The 18,283-nt window shown below is 40.1% G+C and overlaps 1 protein-coding gene across 14 annotated transcripts in view; it reads right to left on the bottom strand.

Moving 5' to 3' along the window:
• The window catches only part of FHOD3 (formin homology 2 domain containing 3), a 377,929-nt gene that overhangs the window by 110,249 nt on the left and 249,397 nt on the right, over window positions 1-18,283 (bottom strand). For all 14 annotated transcript variants that reach the window (XM_048312850.1, XM_048312857.1, XM_048312923.1 and 11 more), the window contains exons 7-10: window positions 13,908-14,019; window positions 7,058-7,152; window positions 2,801-2,944; window positions 668-900 (exon numbers count right to left, since the gene is read on the bottom strand). In XM_048312850.1, coding sequence (XP_048168807.1) covers window positions 668-900; window positions 2,801-2,944; window positions 7,058-7,152; window positions 13,908-14,019 — 584 coding nt within the window. The remainder of the gene's footprint in view (window positions 1-667; window positions 901-2,800; window positions 2,945-7,057; window positions 7,153-13,907; window positions 14,020-18,283) is intronic.

Below are 18,283 nucleotides of genomic sequence, written 5' to 3'. Positions count from 1 at the left end.
TCTAACTTTGGTGAAATTAATTCCAGCCCTCTTGTGCAGCAGTCAGACACGCTGAGGATCTGCAGCTCCTTTTTTTCCTCAGCACACAGCCTAAGCCAACCATTATAGGACTGGCAAAGACACCAACTTCCACTGACTCCAGTGTTGCAGACTGCTGCTCAGCTACCCATTACTGCTTCTCTTTTGCTAATTATAAAACATTAGATATATTCACTACTATGCTGTAGCCTCAAAGGCAAATATTTATGCTGGAATGAAAAGGAGGAAAAAAAATAAGAATGAACTGTAACATACACAGGACAAATAGCTCTGAATTAAAGTTACCATGCTCTTGTTACAATCTTCTGTTATGTGGACATAGTGAACATAAAATCTGTCAACAGATGAAATTAAGCTGAGTTAGTTCCCATACCAAATTCTCTACCTTATGTGGCTTGGGTCCCCTTACTTAGGATGGATGGTGCCAAAGAACTTAGCTATGTAGGTAAGTCACTTACAAATCCACTTCCTTTTTATGCCAGTGTTTTAACTCTGAATACGCTTTTGCTTTTTTAACTTTGATTTCAATGAAAAGAGGAAAACAAAGAAAAGGCTGTCATATTAATAAAGTGCAATGCACAGAAAGTAACGGGAGATGAAGGGAGTATCCCTCAGCTCCTGCCCTTACCTCTCGCTGAGCTCCTCCACGCGCTGCCCGTGGCTCAGCACGAAGCTCGAGGGCCCGCAGGGGCTGGCGGGGGCCGATAAAGTGCTCTTGACGTTCTGTGCCGAGTGCCTGCGGCTCCGCCGGCGCTCCAGCCCCCTGCGCTCCCCAGCACCAAGGCTGGCCCTCCGCCGATCCTTGCGCCCACTGGGAGGGGGCTCAGCACTCTCATCTCCATCTTCATGCCTCAGTGTCACCTGAGAAAGAAAGGGAAGTCGGCTGAGGTTGCTGACACAGTCGCTTCAGCTACCACAGGTGTTCACACCCCAGGCTTAAAAATTTCCTGGTCTCAACAAGATTAACTCCAATTAGTATCATTATTTCTACAGTTATCCCTGAAAGTTGCTGTCTATCCATTAGTGAAGTGTGGCAGCTCTAAAAGTGGAATTATATAACAATGCCTTGCATACAACACTGTAGGACCCGTAACAACACATTTATGTATCTGCAAATCTGTTTGTTTTCTTTTTAATGTGGGACTGAATTTTCAAGGAAGCTGAGCAGTCTTGGACAACCAGTTCTCTTTATTTCCTTCCAGAATACTTAGGTGAAGACTTGGCTTTAGTGAAGTCAACAGGAAAAAACTCCATGCATTGACTGATTCAACATTTCCTCATGTTCAGACATGACACTTGTAGTGATTAAGTGGAACTTAGCATCTAGAGTGTGTTGGAAATATCAGAGGACTAAAGCATGGATGCAACGCCAAGTATCTTGAGCTGCGGCACGCTCTTGATGTGCCAATGTGAGGTACCTCTAATAGAAACAAAGTGTTAGCATATGGTACATAAGGAGAGCTATCCCTGGCAGAAACAACATAGTAACTAATGGATCTCATCTGAAATGCAGCCTAACATTTAAATAATCATTATATGAGCAAGATCCACTCAAACAGGCAGAGGCACAGAAAAGGCAATGCATGTGATCAGAAGAATGCCCATCTTCTTGTTACTATTAGTCTTGTTACTCTGGTAATTCTTTCCAGAAGTGATGTAAAAAAACCAAAGGGGGAAGTGAGATGTCTCTGCTTAGGGTGTAAAATCTGTTTCTGTGAGGAAAAAGAGATTTTTCAGGTAAAAAACAAGATTGGCAGAAAAAAGGAAGAACTTGCATAGACATGTTTAAATTTAGTTTGGTCACCAAAAAAAAAGCTGGTGCCCAACTAAGTCAACTGCCAATTCTGCAATTAAGTCTTTCAGTAGACACAGCATTAACAAAAAAGAATCCCTGCTTTTAAGTTTAATCAGCATATTTTAAAAAGGGCTTTATAAACGGAAGCCTCTGATGATAGAGAAAGAAAGCATATTGAGCCCTCTTGTTCTCTTGTTCCTATTTTGGTTCTTCCTGAAAATTGCTGTATATAAAGCTTAAGTCTGCTACAGTTAGTGAAGTGGCATGGTGTAGAGTCATGGATGGAGAAAATGGAGAATCAAATCTATCAAATCCTTCACTGGACTTAGGCACAGATGAAGTAATTTAATTTTGTCACATTAGAACGCTAATTCCCATTTACATTACAACTTCAGCCTAAACCTCCTAGCTCCAACACTTCCAAACTCTGAAAAGAGGCTAATTATTAAGAAACTGGATATCCTACCCTTACATAAATGCTTCAGAAGTAGTTATTTTATACCTAGGTGGTAAATGTGGAGTCACCCATTACTCCATTGCTGCAAACTGCATAGGAGCTGGTCCAGTGTAAACTCATAAACATGGACTTGCTGGATATTCAGTTGCAGAACAACTGTGAAGTTGAGCCCAGCCGAACCTTTTTCATGAGCTGAATACTTTTGCACATGGAAAGAACTTCTACTTGCTTCAGAATCTGTAACTAGCAGTTGCAGAAAGGAGGCTAGTAAATGTGCTGGTTTGCCTTGGACTATGCCCCAGCTTTAACATGAAATGCCTTTGATAAAACGCAGCTATGTACCGTAGCAGGTCACATATACAAATGGGCATAATACTTCCAGCAACCAGATGTTTTTCTTTTAAAATAGAAGAGATAACCAAATTTCACCTAGGTTACATTCCCCCCTCCTCTCAGCTTTGAAGTTTGCACAAGCTGCAAGATGCATAAAACAGGGCATGTTATGTTACCTCATAAATGTTAAATTGCTCAACTAAGTCCAAGTCTGTTCCTTTCTTGTTCAAGTGTCTCTGTGAAATAGCTTCAATGCCTAGCTCTTCCAGACAGTCCACCACATCGTAGAAAGAGTCTTGATCTGGCAATCCTGACAGCGTCTAAGAATCAAAGGAAAAACATTTAAATCTGTTTGTTTTGAAAAGAATTAAACAAAGGATTTTAAAAGCGGGTGGCAAGTGGTGCTATGTATGATTTCAATCAAGTAAAACCCATGATGTGGGATTAGAGACACTGATAGAAAATAAAAAACAAGTGGCACAGCTTTTAGCAAACAACTCTGTGCACTGTGTAGAAAAATGAATAATTGGCAAAACAAATCAATGTTGTTATTTCATACAAAAAAGTATGGAAAATGTAGGTCTTTAAAATACACAGCTGGATTCTTTCTGGCATCATTCAAGTACAGACTTAAAGAACAGAGAATGTTAAACCATCAAACACAGGGATAAAAACAAAGAGGGAGGAAAAAAAACCCCGTTTAGCTAAAAAGAGTAAAGCTCAGTTCCTACTGATTCCTGTAAGTTTAGCCTTAAGAAGAAAAAGTCCATTGCACAGCTGTGTGACATCAGGATAGCAGGAAATATCCTGCACCATGTGCCTACTGTCCTCCTCACCTGCAGCAGCAGTCATCTTCCCTGAGCACAAATTGTTTTGTATTACAGAGATAGTGAATCTTCTCCTCCTCCCTTTCAACTTAAGAAGTCTTATTAAAGGTACACTGACTCCTTAACTCCGATTCCGGCTTGCTACACATTTCTAGTCAGTGTGTGCAGATTTTTTACTGCTCCTTATGCAGGATGCAGAACAATTAGTTTAATCCTGCACATGTTGAGCAGAAACTACTGAACACACTGTGCAACCTACTTGCAGGGCACCACATACCTCGCCACAGGAACCAGTCTATGCAGAGCTGTTTCTGCAAAATACCTGAGAGCGCAGGCTGGAAGCAACACAGTTTTTCTGGATTAGCTCACCAGAGAGGTTTACTCTGAAATAGTTTCCTCTCTCCCATTCAATTAACAAAATAATTTTTCTGTATTCCCAGTAGAGAAGAGAAAGAGCAAAGGAAAGAGATGCAAAACACAGGCCCTCTCCAAAGAGAGTGACATCTTGGCATGCCTGCGATGGGATGAACTGCCCCCTGTGAATGCTGTTTTTCTACAGCCCATCTTTTCCAAAGTGGCTCTGAGCAACAGAGTGCAGATAAGAGCAGCCACTCTGGGCTGCCTCCCTACACCAAGAACCTTTACATTCAGAAAAATAGGTCTGGATTACATGACTAATGAGAGCGAAACAGGCAGCTGTCATAGCTGTCCTGTTAAAGCACCTCTTTCCTGTGATGTGAGGCACTGAAGTATGTGCATCAACAAGGTACTTTTAAATTTAATTTTTTTCTAACTAAACACAGCACAGCAACATTTTCTTCTTCAGTCATTACAGGTCTATTGACTGGTGAAATCCACTACAACAGGAATTCTTAGCACAAACATCAATTAAGTGTTAAGGTTATATGTTCAGGCTTTAATTAAGAATTTGTCTCTTTCCAAGACAGTATTTAAGGCTCTGTTTAGAACCCACTGAAGACTATGAAACTAAAACACCCTGAACAGTGCTGAAAACAGATACCGCATTTATTTTGTTCCTTCCTAAACTGACACCTAGCACTGAGTAAAAATCTGAGGATTCAGCAAATGGCGTTATCACACTGCACATTCAATGGAGCTTTAACTTGGATGTTTAACTTGGAAATATTATAATAGAAAAGTGTTCAACTATGAGGCTTTCAGCTCCAAATGAAAGACACAGACAGCCAGTATTCTAACCTGAGTGCCTTCAAGCACAGTAAGATGTGATGTTTTATCTGCAAAAGGGTGGAGGAACAGTCAGATCTTCTAAAAATAACAGGAAATCATCTTAATGTTGATATGCAGATTACCCACCTTCAAGTATAGCTTTTTTAAATCCAAGGTAAGGCAAACTGTAGACTGGAAAAACAGCAGCATAAGGTAGTATTTACTAGCAACTGGTTTTGTCGGCAGTCTTTTATTTGGTTATTATAATTTTAAATCACACAGCAGTGTAAATCCAATTTTCACTGCATGTTGTTGACCAGAACTGGGCAATTGAACTCCAAAATATAGAACTAAAATATTTTTCCTTTGCACCATTTGTCATAAACTCACAGATCCACTTTCAGAGCCTAAAGCATATCAGATTCAATTTCTAACTAATGCAAGGATGATAACAAAGGTTATACTGGAACTATACATAACCAGAAGAATCTGCACTGGGATCACTCTCATGTAAGAGATTCATGAATGCCTAAATCCTCACAAATTAAGAGAGGGTTAATAAAATATTAGCATAAGTAAATTGGTTAAGCATAAACAAAAGAGAGGGAGAGGATAAAAGGACAGGAGCAATTCTTATGTCTGGGTAGATGCATTTTCTGCTCTGGAGCAGGAAGAAAAACAGTCTGTAAATGGATACATGGAGAAAGAAAAAGGAGTACAAGCATGCTTCCTTAAGACAAATCCTTCATGAGGACTCTGCCTGCACTGAAAATTTTGACATTTCCTTGCCTAGAGAAGCTGAAACCATCTGAGCCTTCTTCGTATTCTCTGTGGGGGAAAAAATTACAACTGTTACATCCTACTTACTGTTTTCTCTATAATCATGAAAAATATCCCATTAAAAACATCATAAAGCTGCCCATAAGCCAGATCATAATTATAAGTGTGGATTTGTGGGATCCCTCTCTTCCTTGATCTTCATAACTGCCTTGCCTCTGACTTTTTCTTTATGTATGTTTTTAAAGAGCTACCTCTTCCTAAAAATAGCTTTAAATGTACTGAAGAACTCAGACTAAAGGAATCAACTACAGGATAATAAAAGAGTCCACAGGGAACAAAATCTTCAAGGAAGCCAAACACCAGGTAGGTTACAACTGTGCAAATGATGAAGAGAACTATTTCAGAAAGAGGAATCAGTACACAAAACAACAAGGTGTAAAGCAGAGACATTAATGACTAGTGACCTTGGCTTTAATAGCAGCTACAGACAGAAGCAAACATAACTGGTGATGCTTTTCATAAAGACTACAGCAGCAAGGTAAGGTGGTCTTTTAAACTCAAGAGGAACCTTACTACCATGGAAGCAGGAGCAAGGGTGACTCTAAGCATAAGTACATAAGATCAGTAATGTCACCAGGAGAGGTTGGTCTCTCTCAGGCATGTTTGCTGGGAAATATCTGCCATTAAGAAATAAATTTATAAAAAAACCAAAAAAACCCCAAAGCTCAACAACAAAGAAGCAACCCACAATTCCAATTATGTAGCCAAGAGCCCAATAAGCTGGCAGCTTGGTGTATGACCTCCATGAACTAACTCAGGATCTTCAAGTGAATAAAATGAGTAGTAATAATATTTCCTAATACTCTGCCCTATTAAGTATAACCATAGACTACACAGTTATTTTATTTGCCAAGAGTATGCTGGCTTTCTGTGCTCTTTAAAAAAAATGAATCTTTAATTTTAGTACCCCCCCCATGATTTGACTATGACTGGATGCTGATTTTTAAGGAATTTACACTAATAAATTTCTAACTTTAAAGGACTTTCCATTTTCTCCCTCCCAATAGCATAAGTCAGTATTTCAGAAAACATTTGACTTGACTGCAAAACTATGACTTGTAAATCCCATCACCAGAAGATATAAAGAAATAAGAAAAAATTTAACCTTACTTTTTTAAGCAGAAGCACTCCTATTAGCACTCAGACCTGTTAAATTCATCATATTTAGTTTGCAGCAAAAAAAAAATACTTGACCTATCTGAACTAGAAAACTGTGCACAACGCAAGCATTTGTGAGCATGTGATCTTTCCACCAGCACTTGCCTTCCTTCTCCCCTTGGATAATCTGTTGAGTTAGCTTGTTGCGTTTTCCTTCAGCACTGCGTTGTCAGCGCTGGGAGAGGAGCCATGTCAGACCACAATTCCACACAACTTCTACCAAAATAACAGTTCTGTTCCCAGCTGCTGCCTCTGGGTGGCTGCAGCACAAGTAACAGGAGTGTGCTGACCGATTATAGTTTGTCCTGCAAATTCTCCATGACAGGTCTCCTCTGCCATATACTCTCAACAGGGAAGTTCACTATACAATTGAAAACACTAATATTATCTGCAGTAGTCATGCTAACAACATAAACAAACCTTGTTAACCAAGGTCATTGCATAAACCAGTAGTTCCGTATCAACCCCATCCTTCTCCTCCAGTATCTCCATGATGTTGGACCATGGCTTGGCTCCTAGAAGAAAAGCAGAAACTGTTGGTTACAGTGATCAAAATGAAAAGCTACTGCAACAACACTCATCCAAGAAGTAGCACAAGTTGGAGTACATGGCCAGGTGGAACTTCAAGTGGAAAAATCCAGCTTTGTCTGCAGTCTCTCCTGCTCCCCTGAGAGTAAGGTTAATGCAGACAGTGAAAATTACAGTCCAACCTATTGCAGGGATATAAAATATGGCAGGTGGACTCCTTCTGAAGGCACCAACTTCTCTCCCTCGATGACGAAGGAAGCTTTGTTAGCACAGTGTGATTAACACCAAAATTCTAAAAATCAGGTGACAGGAATTTTACCCAGCCTATCATAGGTTCACACAGGCTTCGATAAATCTTCAGCAGAGACCTACATGCTGTGCTTTCAGTGTGCCTGATGCTCCTGTTTCTGGGGCTATTGCTGAGTTGTGCTGCATTAAGGTAAGTCAGGTTAACAAAATATTGTGGCAGAGAAACAGTTTTCTCAAATTACAGGCTATGTGCCTTGGATAAAAGAAATGATCAATGAGGGGAAAAGATTTTTGCTGTGGTTCTTTCTCAAATTATTTTAATAGGAAACCTACCTACAGAACTTTCAGATATGATTCTCTCATTTTCCACTAAGAAAGGTCAAAATTTGTGCTTTTAGTTATTTGCTTGATTTGCATGTTGATTTGAATTTGCATATTTATCTGACACCAAAACCCTAATGGTTTAGTGAATTATCGTGCTAAGAACATCAGGCAAGCAACACGCCACCCAGACTCAGCCTCTTGTGGAAGGTACCTTGTAAAACCATCCTATTTCATTTGACTGAATGGCAAGATGGTTGCATTTACCAAATTTTATCTAGGAAAACTGAAATAAATAATGAAAGACTGCCATTCAGTGGTTTTTTTTTTTGGTGTAAAGTTAAAGGTGAGGAGCACTAAGCAGAGAGCTTAGCCTAGAGATATACTCAATTCAACTACACAAACATAACTGGTACTGTCTTTCAGTTTCAGAGGGAAACATGCAGAGTATTCCTACAGTCCCCATCCCCTGAACACTGTACAGATGATGAGACTTCAGGTATAATCAGGCAGCAAAATGCAAATGTGCCACCACAGCCGCCTGTCACTGGCTGATCAGTCACGCCGAGGTCTAAACTCTGCATTACCCTCTAACAGCTCTTGCTTATTAAAGATGGTATCATACATGTATCCTGCTACACAGACATCAAATCTGTGCTAACCAAGGATCTGCATTTTCAAGGCAATGGCAGTGCACTGTGTGGAAAAACCTGTCTGAAAGTGAATGTGCAGACAGCAATATTTCTCGTTTTTATTCCCCTCTCAGACAGTCTCCGATCTTTATTACCGAATCAGGGCTTTTTTATCTTAAGCAAAATTAAAGGAGGAGTGGATTCACTCTCAGCTCGTTAGATGTATTTATATGCATTACTAATTAAGTGCTAATTCAAATACATGTCTGTAATGAAAACCCACTAGACACATCTTTACCAGATTCTCTATATTGTTAGGAATTTTGTACAGTGTAAGCTCAAAAGTCACGTGGAACAAATTCACTCAGTTTGCAAATTATATATGATCAGCAGGAATGATATTCTCACTACAAAAATGTTTTCCTTTGGTTTCCAGTGAAAAAATGAAAAATGGAAGGAAATAGGAAAGAGAAACAAAATGGGGAAACTATGCAAGCCTGACTTACAACAGTGCCATTTAGAAAAACAGTGAGTTGATATCAACTCATATATAAAAAAATAATTATTTTATCCACTGCATTATTCAGTGAGAGTCCTTTATTTTTGAAGGCAGGTTCTACTCTTATTGGAACAATCCTCATTTGATTTTTAGGCAGCATCCATGTGGTTTGTTTTTTTCCCTGAATATCCCAAAACTTCTTCATTATCATAAAAGAATAATTTCACGGTCACCTTGCCGTTTTCTTGCAATGCTGATATATAATTTTCTTCTAGCAACGCTGCTATTTTATTTCAGAATACAATTTAAAAAAAATTGTTGATCAGTCACACTTACTAGTAAGGCAGCCCTGTAATAACTCATCTATCTTTCAAAAACTTTTACACTGCTGCTACTAAACTTCCAAAATCTAGGCTTAAATTCCAAATTCTTCATCTGTTCTCTAACTACAGTCAGGAGGAGGCAGTACTATGAATGACTTTGACAGAGCTACTCCAATTTGTACCAGGTTAAATCTTTGTTTCAAATGCTTTTCCTCCATTATGATCTCAATCTGAACAGCCAAGAAGTGAACATGGAAACAGCTGTAAGGCCATCTACTACCCACCTGGGATAAGGCAGTTCTGCTGTGGAAGTTGCACCATGAACTTACTGCTTTGCTGTCCTTGGGTTAATATTCCTTGCACATATATAATGAGAACCTATAGTTTCCAACCTATGATCCATACAGCATGGGACATATGCAGATCCAGCTCAGCTCCCCCTCTCACAGCTCCCCCTTTCAGAGCCTGTGCAGTCCAGTATGCTTAAAGTGAAAAGAGACCTGTTCAGATTGTGATCATAATGAGGAAAATAGCATTTGAAGAGAAAGGTTTCATCTAGTACATATTGGAGCAGGATTGCCAAAGGCATTGAGAGTACTACCTCCTGTTGATTCTAGTTAGGGAATAGGTGAATTTCCTTCTTCACCAGATCCTGATGTAGAAAAATGATGATGTAGGAGAATGATGATGTAGGAGAATGATGATGTAGCATCCCAGTGATTTTTCTGGGAGCAGATGGGGATGTTTCCATAAGGTTATGACTTTTACACGGGACTTGTGGCAAAATCGATGGGAGTGATGAAACAGGCTCAGTGAAGTGAAACAGCAGAGATCAAGTTTTGTGTGTTCTCCTGCCTTCTAATGGGTAAAATGAGAACTGCTTGACTGCCCTTTAGAGGCTTGTCACTGGGAAGAGCTCTTCATCACAGCTACTCTGACAGAAAGGCTGAAGCCTCAAATCTGATGCTACCTGTAGTGTTACGAGTAACCATGCATGGTGTATGACAAAGAACACAGAGGTTGCAACAATTAAACCAATATTAAATTAATACAGTCTATTTTCTGAATAACATTGCCCATTGTTTGAAGTTCCATTCTGTTCTCAGTTTCCTCTTGAAGTGTTTTTACGTATTTATTTTAATGCTGTTGTTCATGTTGTGAACAAAATCTTGACATCACAACTACAAAGGATCTGCAGTTTGTATAAAGCATGAAATATCTTGCAGAACCTTGCATGAGAACTGCCACCAACTTAGAGAGCACTTGTCTCCAGCAACTATAGGATGGAAAGGTAGTAATACTTTTGGAAAGACCTTGACATCTTGTACTCCTGGCTATTTATATGTGAATGAACTTACATCCTTCCATCGTACCTACAGTATATGCAATAATTTAGTGGAATCTAACTATGAATGAAATGGCAGGGAAAGCAGAGAACTGATAATGAGGGCCATTTGGCTTTAATCTCTGTCCTAAAATATGCTTGTGATAAAGAAGCCCTGGACAGAAAACTGCAATGCCAGCTCCACTTTCCAGAGCCTGTGCAGTCTGGTATGCTTAAACTGAGAAGAGACTGAATTTCTCTGCAGTTCTGAAACAAGAAAGCGTGGGAGAAGGGAGGAGCTAAATGGAAGTGCAAGTAGAAGCTAATCCCAACATGATGAGGACCATGCAGTTATTCACTTATGGTCTGCTTGTATCTCAGTGTAAAGCCAGTACTTCTGTGGATCTCTGTACTTCAGTTTGCATATGGATGTATTTGCACACAGAAACCACAGATGGGATCGCTTTGAAACCAGGCTGAGTTAATATGGGGTTCTATAAGTTAATCATGTGTGGTACATGTTGAAGAATTATGTCATATCTCATCACTTTGTATGTACATGAAACACAGAACTTTTATCAAAGCAGTGCTGAACTTAATTACATACCTGCAAGATTTATGACAATGGTTCAAAAAAAGGCATATTGCTTTTTCCTGCTTTTCTGTTTTGTTTCATCAGTCCTTAAAGGCAGGTACTTCTCAGTTATAAGCCACTAATTTAAAATTATAAATTAAAACGTAGCACATCCACAGCTAAAAGTGAAGGGCTTCGACACTGTCTCCCACAGCATTCCTCTGGAGAAAGTGGCTGTTCATGGCTCGGGCAGGTGCACTGTTCACTGGGTAGAAAACTGACTGGGTGATTGGCCTAGAGAGTGGTAGTGCCTGGAGTTAAGTTCAGCTGGCAGATGATCCCTCACAGGGTTCTCCAGGGCTCAATGTTGGGGCCACTCCTGTTTAAAATCATTATCAACGATAATGAGGGGATTGAGGGCCCTCTCAGTCAGTTCACAGGTGACACCAAGTTAGATGGGAGTGTTGATCTGCTGGAGGGCAGGAAATCTCTAGGGAGGGATCTGGACAGGGTGGATCAATGGGACGAGGGCAATTGTATGAGGATCAGCAAGGTCCTGGTACTTGGGTCACAGCAGCCCCGTGCAGCACTACAGGCTGGAGGGAGCTTGACTGGAAAGCTGCCTGGCAGAAAAGGACCTGGGAGTGCTGGTCAACAGCAGCTGAACATGAGCCAGCGTGTGCCCACATGGCCAAGAAGGTCAATGGCATCCTGGTCTGTATCAGCAATAGTGTGGCCAGCAGGACCAGGGCAGTGCTTGTCCCTTTGTACTTGGCACTGGTGAGGCCTCATCTTGAATCCTGTGTTTGGTTTTGGGCTCCTCTCTACAAGAAGAATATTGAGATGCTGGAGCATGTCCAGAGAAGGATAACAGAGCTGGTGAAGGGTCTGGAGCACACATCTTATGAGGAGCAGCTGATGGAGCTGGGGTTGTTTAGCCTGGAGAAAAGGAGGCTCAGGGTGGACCTTATTTCTCTCTGCAACTCCTGAAAGGAGGGTGTAGCCAGGTAGGGGTCGGTCTCTTCTCCCAGTTAACAAGTGACAGGATGAGAGGAAATAACCCTAAGTTGCATCAAGGGAGTTTTAGACTGGATATTAGGAAGATTTTTTTTCACCAAAAGCATTGTCAGGTTTTTGAACCAGCTGTCCAGGGAAGTGGTGGAGTCACCATCTCCAGAGGTATTTAAAAGATATGTAGATGTAGCACTGAGGGACATGGCTTAGTGATGAACTTGGCAATGCTGCGTTAATGATTTGATGGTCTTAAAAGTCTTTTCCAACCAAAATGACTCTGTGACTATATTACACTGATGACCTAAAAAGGAAACTAAATATAAAACCAGAAAAAAAAAATCTCTTAAGTAGCTAAGTACAACTGCTTAATGCAAATAATTTAAAAAATAGGAAGAAGGAAAAAACTGGGTATTTGGGCTAAGGTATTTGCAAGAGTCCATGAAATAATCCACCAAAGTACAGGTATGAGAATTCCTGTAAAATCTCTCATTATGCTCTTAACATATGCTCATCTAACTACATGCATCAGTTTTTCAAGTCTTATGTTGTTACTTAAGTTGTTTTATTACTTTGGGGAATGTAAATGATTGCCTAAGGCTGTTCTATAGATAGAGAAGGCAATACTTTGTTTAGGGTCCTCCGTTCTCCTTTTTCTTTAATGATTTTACTAGCATGTTAGTAGATATATGGCAGTTTGAACATATTGAGAATACCAGTGAGTTCAGAAAGCTGATGAAATACTAAGAATGACTGAAAAAATGAGTCACGGTGCTCACAAGTACACAAATATTGTAATTATATTTATGCTTATGGCATTGTAAGGTTTACTGGTTTTAATTCAAAACAGAAAGCCAACTTGCAGAATTCACTGTTTTGAATTGCCCCTGCCTGCTTCCCTGCTATAAGAGATAATTTGGGTTTTTTCTTTTCAACCCATTCTGATAACTGAAAGCAAAATCTGGCTCCTTTTTCCTATTTCTGGCACAAGCTTTCTCCCCAGCCCCCAATATTTTCTTGTTTCACTTTTACCGTATCAGGTCTCCCAGACAAGTTCAGTATGGAGGCAGTTGCTCCACAGAGGGAACCTTGCTTTCAACCTCCATGTTGGAGACCACAACAATAGATCTCCTAACCTCAAAAACTCTCCTTGAGGCAAAGGAATGTTTTGCATCAAGAGAGAATGCCCCAGGAGCTTAGCGATGGCTTTGTGAGAAGAACAAGAAAGAACCATTTTTGTTCTATTTATTTGTAAAAAATACAGTATACATATTCAAGTATTTCTCATGAGCCTGAAGGGTAACAGATTTCATAGTATAATATCTGCTCCAGGGCTTTATTTTAATGTAACAACATATGGTTTTGCTTTTACTATAAAGCCTGTACTATTACTGACCTCGTCTCTCTCTTCAAAGGGATTACACTGATTAGATATCATTGTCTCTTCTAAATCAGACTGCTGCTTCCCAGAAGGAAGTGGAAAGACAGTCTTGCCCAAAGGAGCCTCTGAGGTCAGAAGATACAGGGGGGCTTACTTTGCATGTGGGTGCAGGGAAAGAGCAATGACTCTGGTGCCCCAGGAGGCAGTCAAGTGCCTCAGTTTTCACTCTTCACTTTCCCATTATAATTAATTCTTCAAACAACCTTAGATTACATGAATACTTAGAATATGCTTTTAAGAAACGAAGGGTGTGTTGCACAAAGCGGGCATCAATGACAGCAACTCTAAAACCACTGAAAGCAGTGATGAAATGCCACCTTGATCTCAGCAGTGCTGGGATTTTGCAATCCCCTGGTAAGGCTACTCACCTCTCTTTTCATCCACGGTAGATACCGCCTGGATCAAAAGCGGTGCGTTGGATTCTGTGTACTCCACAAACACCAGCAGCAGCTTCAGTGCTGTCTTTACCACCAGGCGAAACTGGAAGAAAAGAGTGTGACTTGTCATTCTCCAAACCACAGCATTCCCAGATGTGTGAAATGACACTGGGCAAGAGGACAGCAGTCCACATCTGGTAATAGCACACAAACGGAAGAGATTAATCTGTGACAGCACGGAAAAAATGAAAGGTAGTCAGCTGGCTGAGAGTTTCATTCACTGGACAGTGCTCTCCTAGAGAAGTCCCAGTAGTCAATGAATCCAAAGGAAAGCTTAATACTGCCACATGTAACAAAAGGGTGAACATCCTAGCTCTGCATATCCCCAACATTGCTGCCCAAAGCTTGATGTACACAGAACCTACTGAGCTAACAAAGCATATATTTCTTTATTTCTCAACACATTTCTTTATTTCCTCCTTTCACTCTGAGCCTTTAATCCCGTCTAAATGCTGTATGATGGGATCATTTCCTCCTTATGCTTTCTTCTCTTCTTATAACGCTACTGTTCAATGCCTAATTTATTAAATAGATTGGTCTTCACTATTAAACACCACCTGGGATGAAGTGTGTTTAATCTCCAACTCTCCCACCCTGTCACAAAATGTGTGATCTACTGGAACTGAGCACTCAGCCTTCAAGTTTTCAAACTCAGGTTTTTTTACATTCTTAAGAGTGAGCGTTCATCAAAGACTCAGCATTACTAAAATGGATCTACTGGATATCCATAGCCAAATTCTATCCATTTCACCACAGAGCTCCCATTTCCTGAGAGGATCATTTGACTAAAAGAGCCGAGTAAGAATTTTTAGGGATAATCAAGTATATGATTACTTGGCATGATAGGTATGTGAAAAACCAACTCTCTACTTGAGGGAAGGATTTTTTAATAGGCAGGGCCCTACATGCTGAGAGGACTTTTACTGGGAGAATTGATTCCAGGTCAAATTTGCTGTACTCTCAATCTAAATAATGGATTATTAAACAGTTTCTGTCAATATTGGCTAATTCCCATTCCCAATTTTTTTTTCAAGTTCTCTCAACACAACTCTCCTAAGAAGCAAAAAATCATTATTAATAATTTCATAGATACACACACATGGTCGCAAGACAGTGACTGTGTCTATATTCTAAACAAGACTGCAAGTGCAACCAGCATAGATTCAAGCTACTGTGCCCACACAGCCACCCACAGACATGCACTGGAGCTCACTTGGAGGTAATGAGCTAAAACGCAGCTTGCCGCTATTAACACACAGTTTAGTGTCCACAGTGATCCAGCTACTTTCCTAGTTTCTTGGGGTTTACCCACTCATGCAGAATTGAGCTTAATGCATGCAATGGCACTACTGGCAATGCAGAATATTCTGCTGTTTGAATCTAGACTTTTTCAGGCTTGATATGTTATCAAATTGTTGAATTTTAGGGCTTACAGCCAGGAAGCGCCAGTGACAAACCTGACAAGGTCCCTTAAAACTCTTGGTTAGTCTAATTTGCAGTTGTACTGCTGCAGTGATACTTCATAGATACATGGGGTAGACAAATTAAAGGAAATTGAAACCCGATAACTGAACAAATCACTTCCCCACAATTGCACTGTACATCTGTGTATTCAGCTGCCAGGCCAATACCATGGTGTTTCTGGTCTGCAGTGACATGTCTCTTAGGAATCAAGTTCAATTGTTTAATAAAAATATTGAAAGAATTTCCAAAAAGTGTCCACTTTTTTTTGTTATTTTGTAAATAGGAGTTTTATCAGGTTACTATGAACTATTCTACCATTAACGTACTTCCCTGATAACCATTTACGTACTGTCTTCTAATCTGATCAGGGTTTTTTACTTAGAAAGGAAAGCTTAGATATTACTTTTGATGGTTCTTAAAACCTCAAGTCTTGGCCACATGGTGACAAGGGGGTGCACATACACTAAGTGCTGCATGGCAAAGTTCCCATACATCTCCATTTGACAGCAATCAGTGAGGGACACACCGGGCTTAACACTATTTTTGAAAATCTCTTTTTCTTCCAAAAAGAAGAACCTTTGGCAGTACCTTTGCTCAAATTGTTGCCTGCTGTCCATGGCAGCTGCTGCAATAAAGGGCAAGTCCCTCTGCACCCTGCAGATCCTGCAAATCCTGTGAAGCCTCAGGGCAGCCCACTGCACTTGCACCAGACCAAGGCTCAAGCTGGCTGATTTCGGGTGCTGTTTGCAGGTATCAGCTTCCTGTGCTTAACAGCATCTTCTAACAGATAGTTTTGTAAGGAATAAATGCCACTCGCAGTACCAGAGAAAAGGAGTGACTAGAAAAGCTCTGTTTTGCTGCTTTGCTCCCCATTTTGGTACCAGAAGGATGCTGTAAGTTCAGTTCACTGTAAGTTCAATGTGCCCTGGAAGTGGAGGTGCTTTCCCCTGAGGGTGTACACCATGGGTGCTTTCTGCTTGCAGTAACAAACACTAGCTTTGAGAAAACCTGCATTTAAAACAACGCTGTTTCCTGCTTAATAGAAAATGGCATTTGGGACTCCTGTGGGCACTTTTAAGCCTGCCTGCTGCTTTGGACATTTTGGGCAAGGACAAAACCAAAACACTGCAGTCCTAGACCAAGCTGCACAATGCCTATACTGGGGACTTACCTAGCTACCCATGACCCACACAACCTTTGTGCTCATCCTGCAGTGCTTTTCAAAACTGCAGTAACAGTGCTTCTTAACAGGAGCAAGCAATCACTGAGCAGGTGCACTGCCCCTAGGAAACTGAAATCTTCAGCCAGCCAAAGCCCCTCCAAGACATCTGATAGCCTGTCACATCCAGATGAAAAAGCAGTCCAGAGCCTGACATGCTCACACTAAAATCAGCTCTAATTATCCACCGTGGCACCAAGAAGTCTCTGAAAGGTCTGTTCAGGGATGTCTGGTGCCAGAACCCATGTGAAGCACAGCCAATTTTTTTTATGTGGCCTCCCATATGATGTCCTATCTGTTAAATGTTCACTTTGTGACCACCTGTCGGCCTGAAGTTCCCATTTGTGATTAACTATTTGACTGTCAAAGTGGGAGTGCCTCAGAGCTTCCTGAGTGAGTTCTAAAATGTGTTTGTAAGACATACTGTTTCAATTCATTAGATAGCTACATTGCAAATAAAATAACTGAATCTCAAAATTGGGAGATTTCTTAACAGGAAAAAACAGCAGCAATTCACTGATGTTCTTGCTTTCCTTTGTGAAGTCATGGGACTTTTTGCTCGTGACTATCACTTTATTTCACATGATTTACCCAAATGGCACAGCAATGAGAGCAATAGGAAGTTGCATGTTTCATATTTCATTCATAAGGAAGTGAATCATTAATAATTTGAATCACTGTTAAAAACTTCATGAGAGCTTTTAAGACTGTTTTTGGGATTTTTTTTCTGGTACTTACATGCTATTGAAGAGGGGAACAACTGCTTTCTGAATCAGCTTCACTAGTTACAGTTTTTTTTAAATCCATGGGCCGTACACACTTCTATTTCAAACAGGACTAGAAAGGCAACAAAGAGGTAGGCATGCTAGCTCAAAAAAAATCCTGTTATTGTCAATTTGCAAACATTAGTTGTTCTAATTAAATCCAAATTTCCATCCTAAATATTGCTGCTTAGTTAAAAAAGAAGGCTCATTGAGGCAATATGCATACTCACTGGCTTGGTAAAGCCCTATTTTAACAGTTCTGAGATTAAATCAGGATTCTTGAATATCCAAACAGTGAAGCATCAAAACCTCTATTAAGCTAGAAAAGAAAGTTCATGTTGTGTTTTTGTATCATGTGCAAGCCAATTTATAGAGAGGAAATGATGTTAGCATGTCTGGCTAAAGATAAGAACAAGCCAGCAATGCAAAAGGAAGAAGAAAAATTATAAACCTTTTCCCTCTGACTCGCTTTACCTTATACAGTGCAGTTTGGCAATCCCTTCCCTTTTTATCTCTTTATATTTAGACAATTACAGACTCAGCCAAGGATACCATACAACAGGCTACAAAACTCATGTCTCATGGAAGGGCTTATCCCAGTTGTTAATCACTTGTCTGGAAAGGCTTTAACCTTTACAAGGAATGTTGTCACAAAGTTCATTGACTTAGAGACCAAAGCAATATTTGTAGAGTTCAGATTAAAGCATTCAGGATTCAATTATTTTTCTTTTTAAAAAAGAAGAAAGTAAAAAGAGAATAGAATAAAAATATTTTACTTTGGGAGATGTAGCTACTGAGGATTTACACTATTCAAATTTGAAGGAGAAATGGGCACTGGATTTTTAAATAAAGATTTACTA

This window comes from Corvus hawaiiensis, chromosome 1, assembly GCF_020740725.1.
Source record: "Corvus hawaiiensis isolate bCorHaw1 chromosome 1, bCorHaw1.pri.cur, whole genome shotgun sequence".
Lineage (NCBI taxonomy): Eukaryota > Metazoa > Chordata > Aves > Passeriformes > Corvidae > Corvus > Corvus hawaiiensis.
Note: the sequence above shows the minus strand (reverse complement) of the source record. Positions and strands in the feature narration are given on the sequence as shown.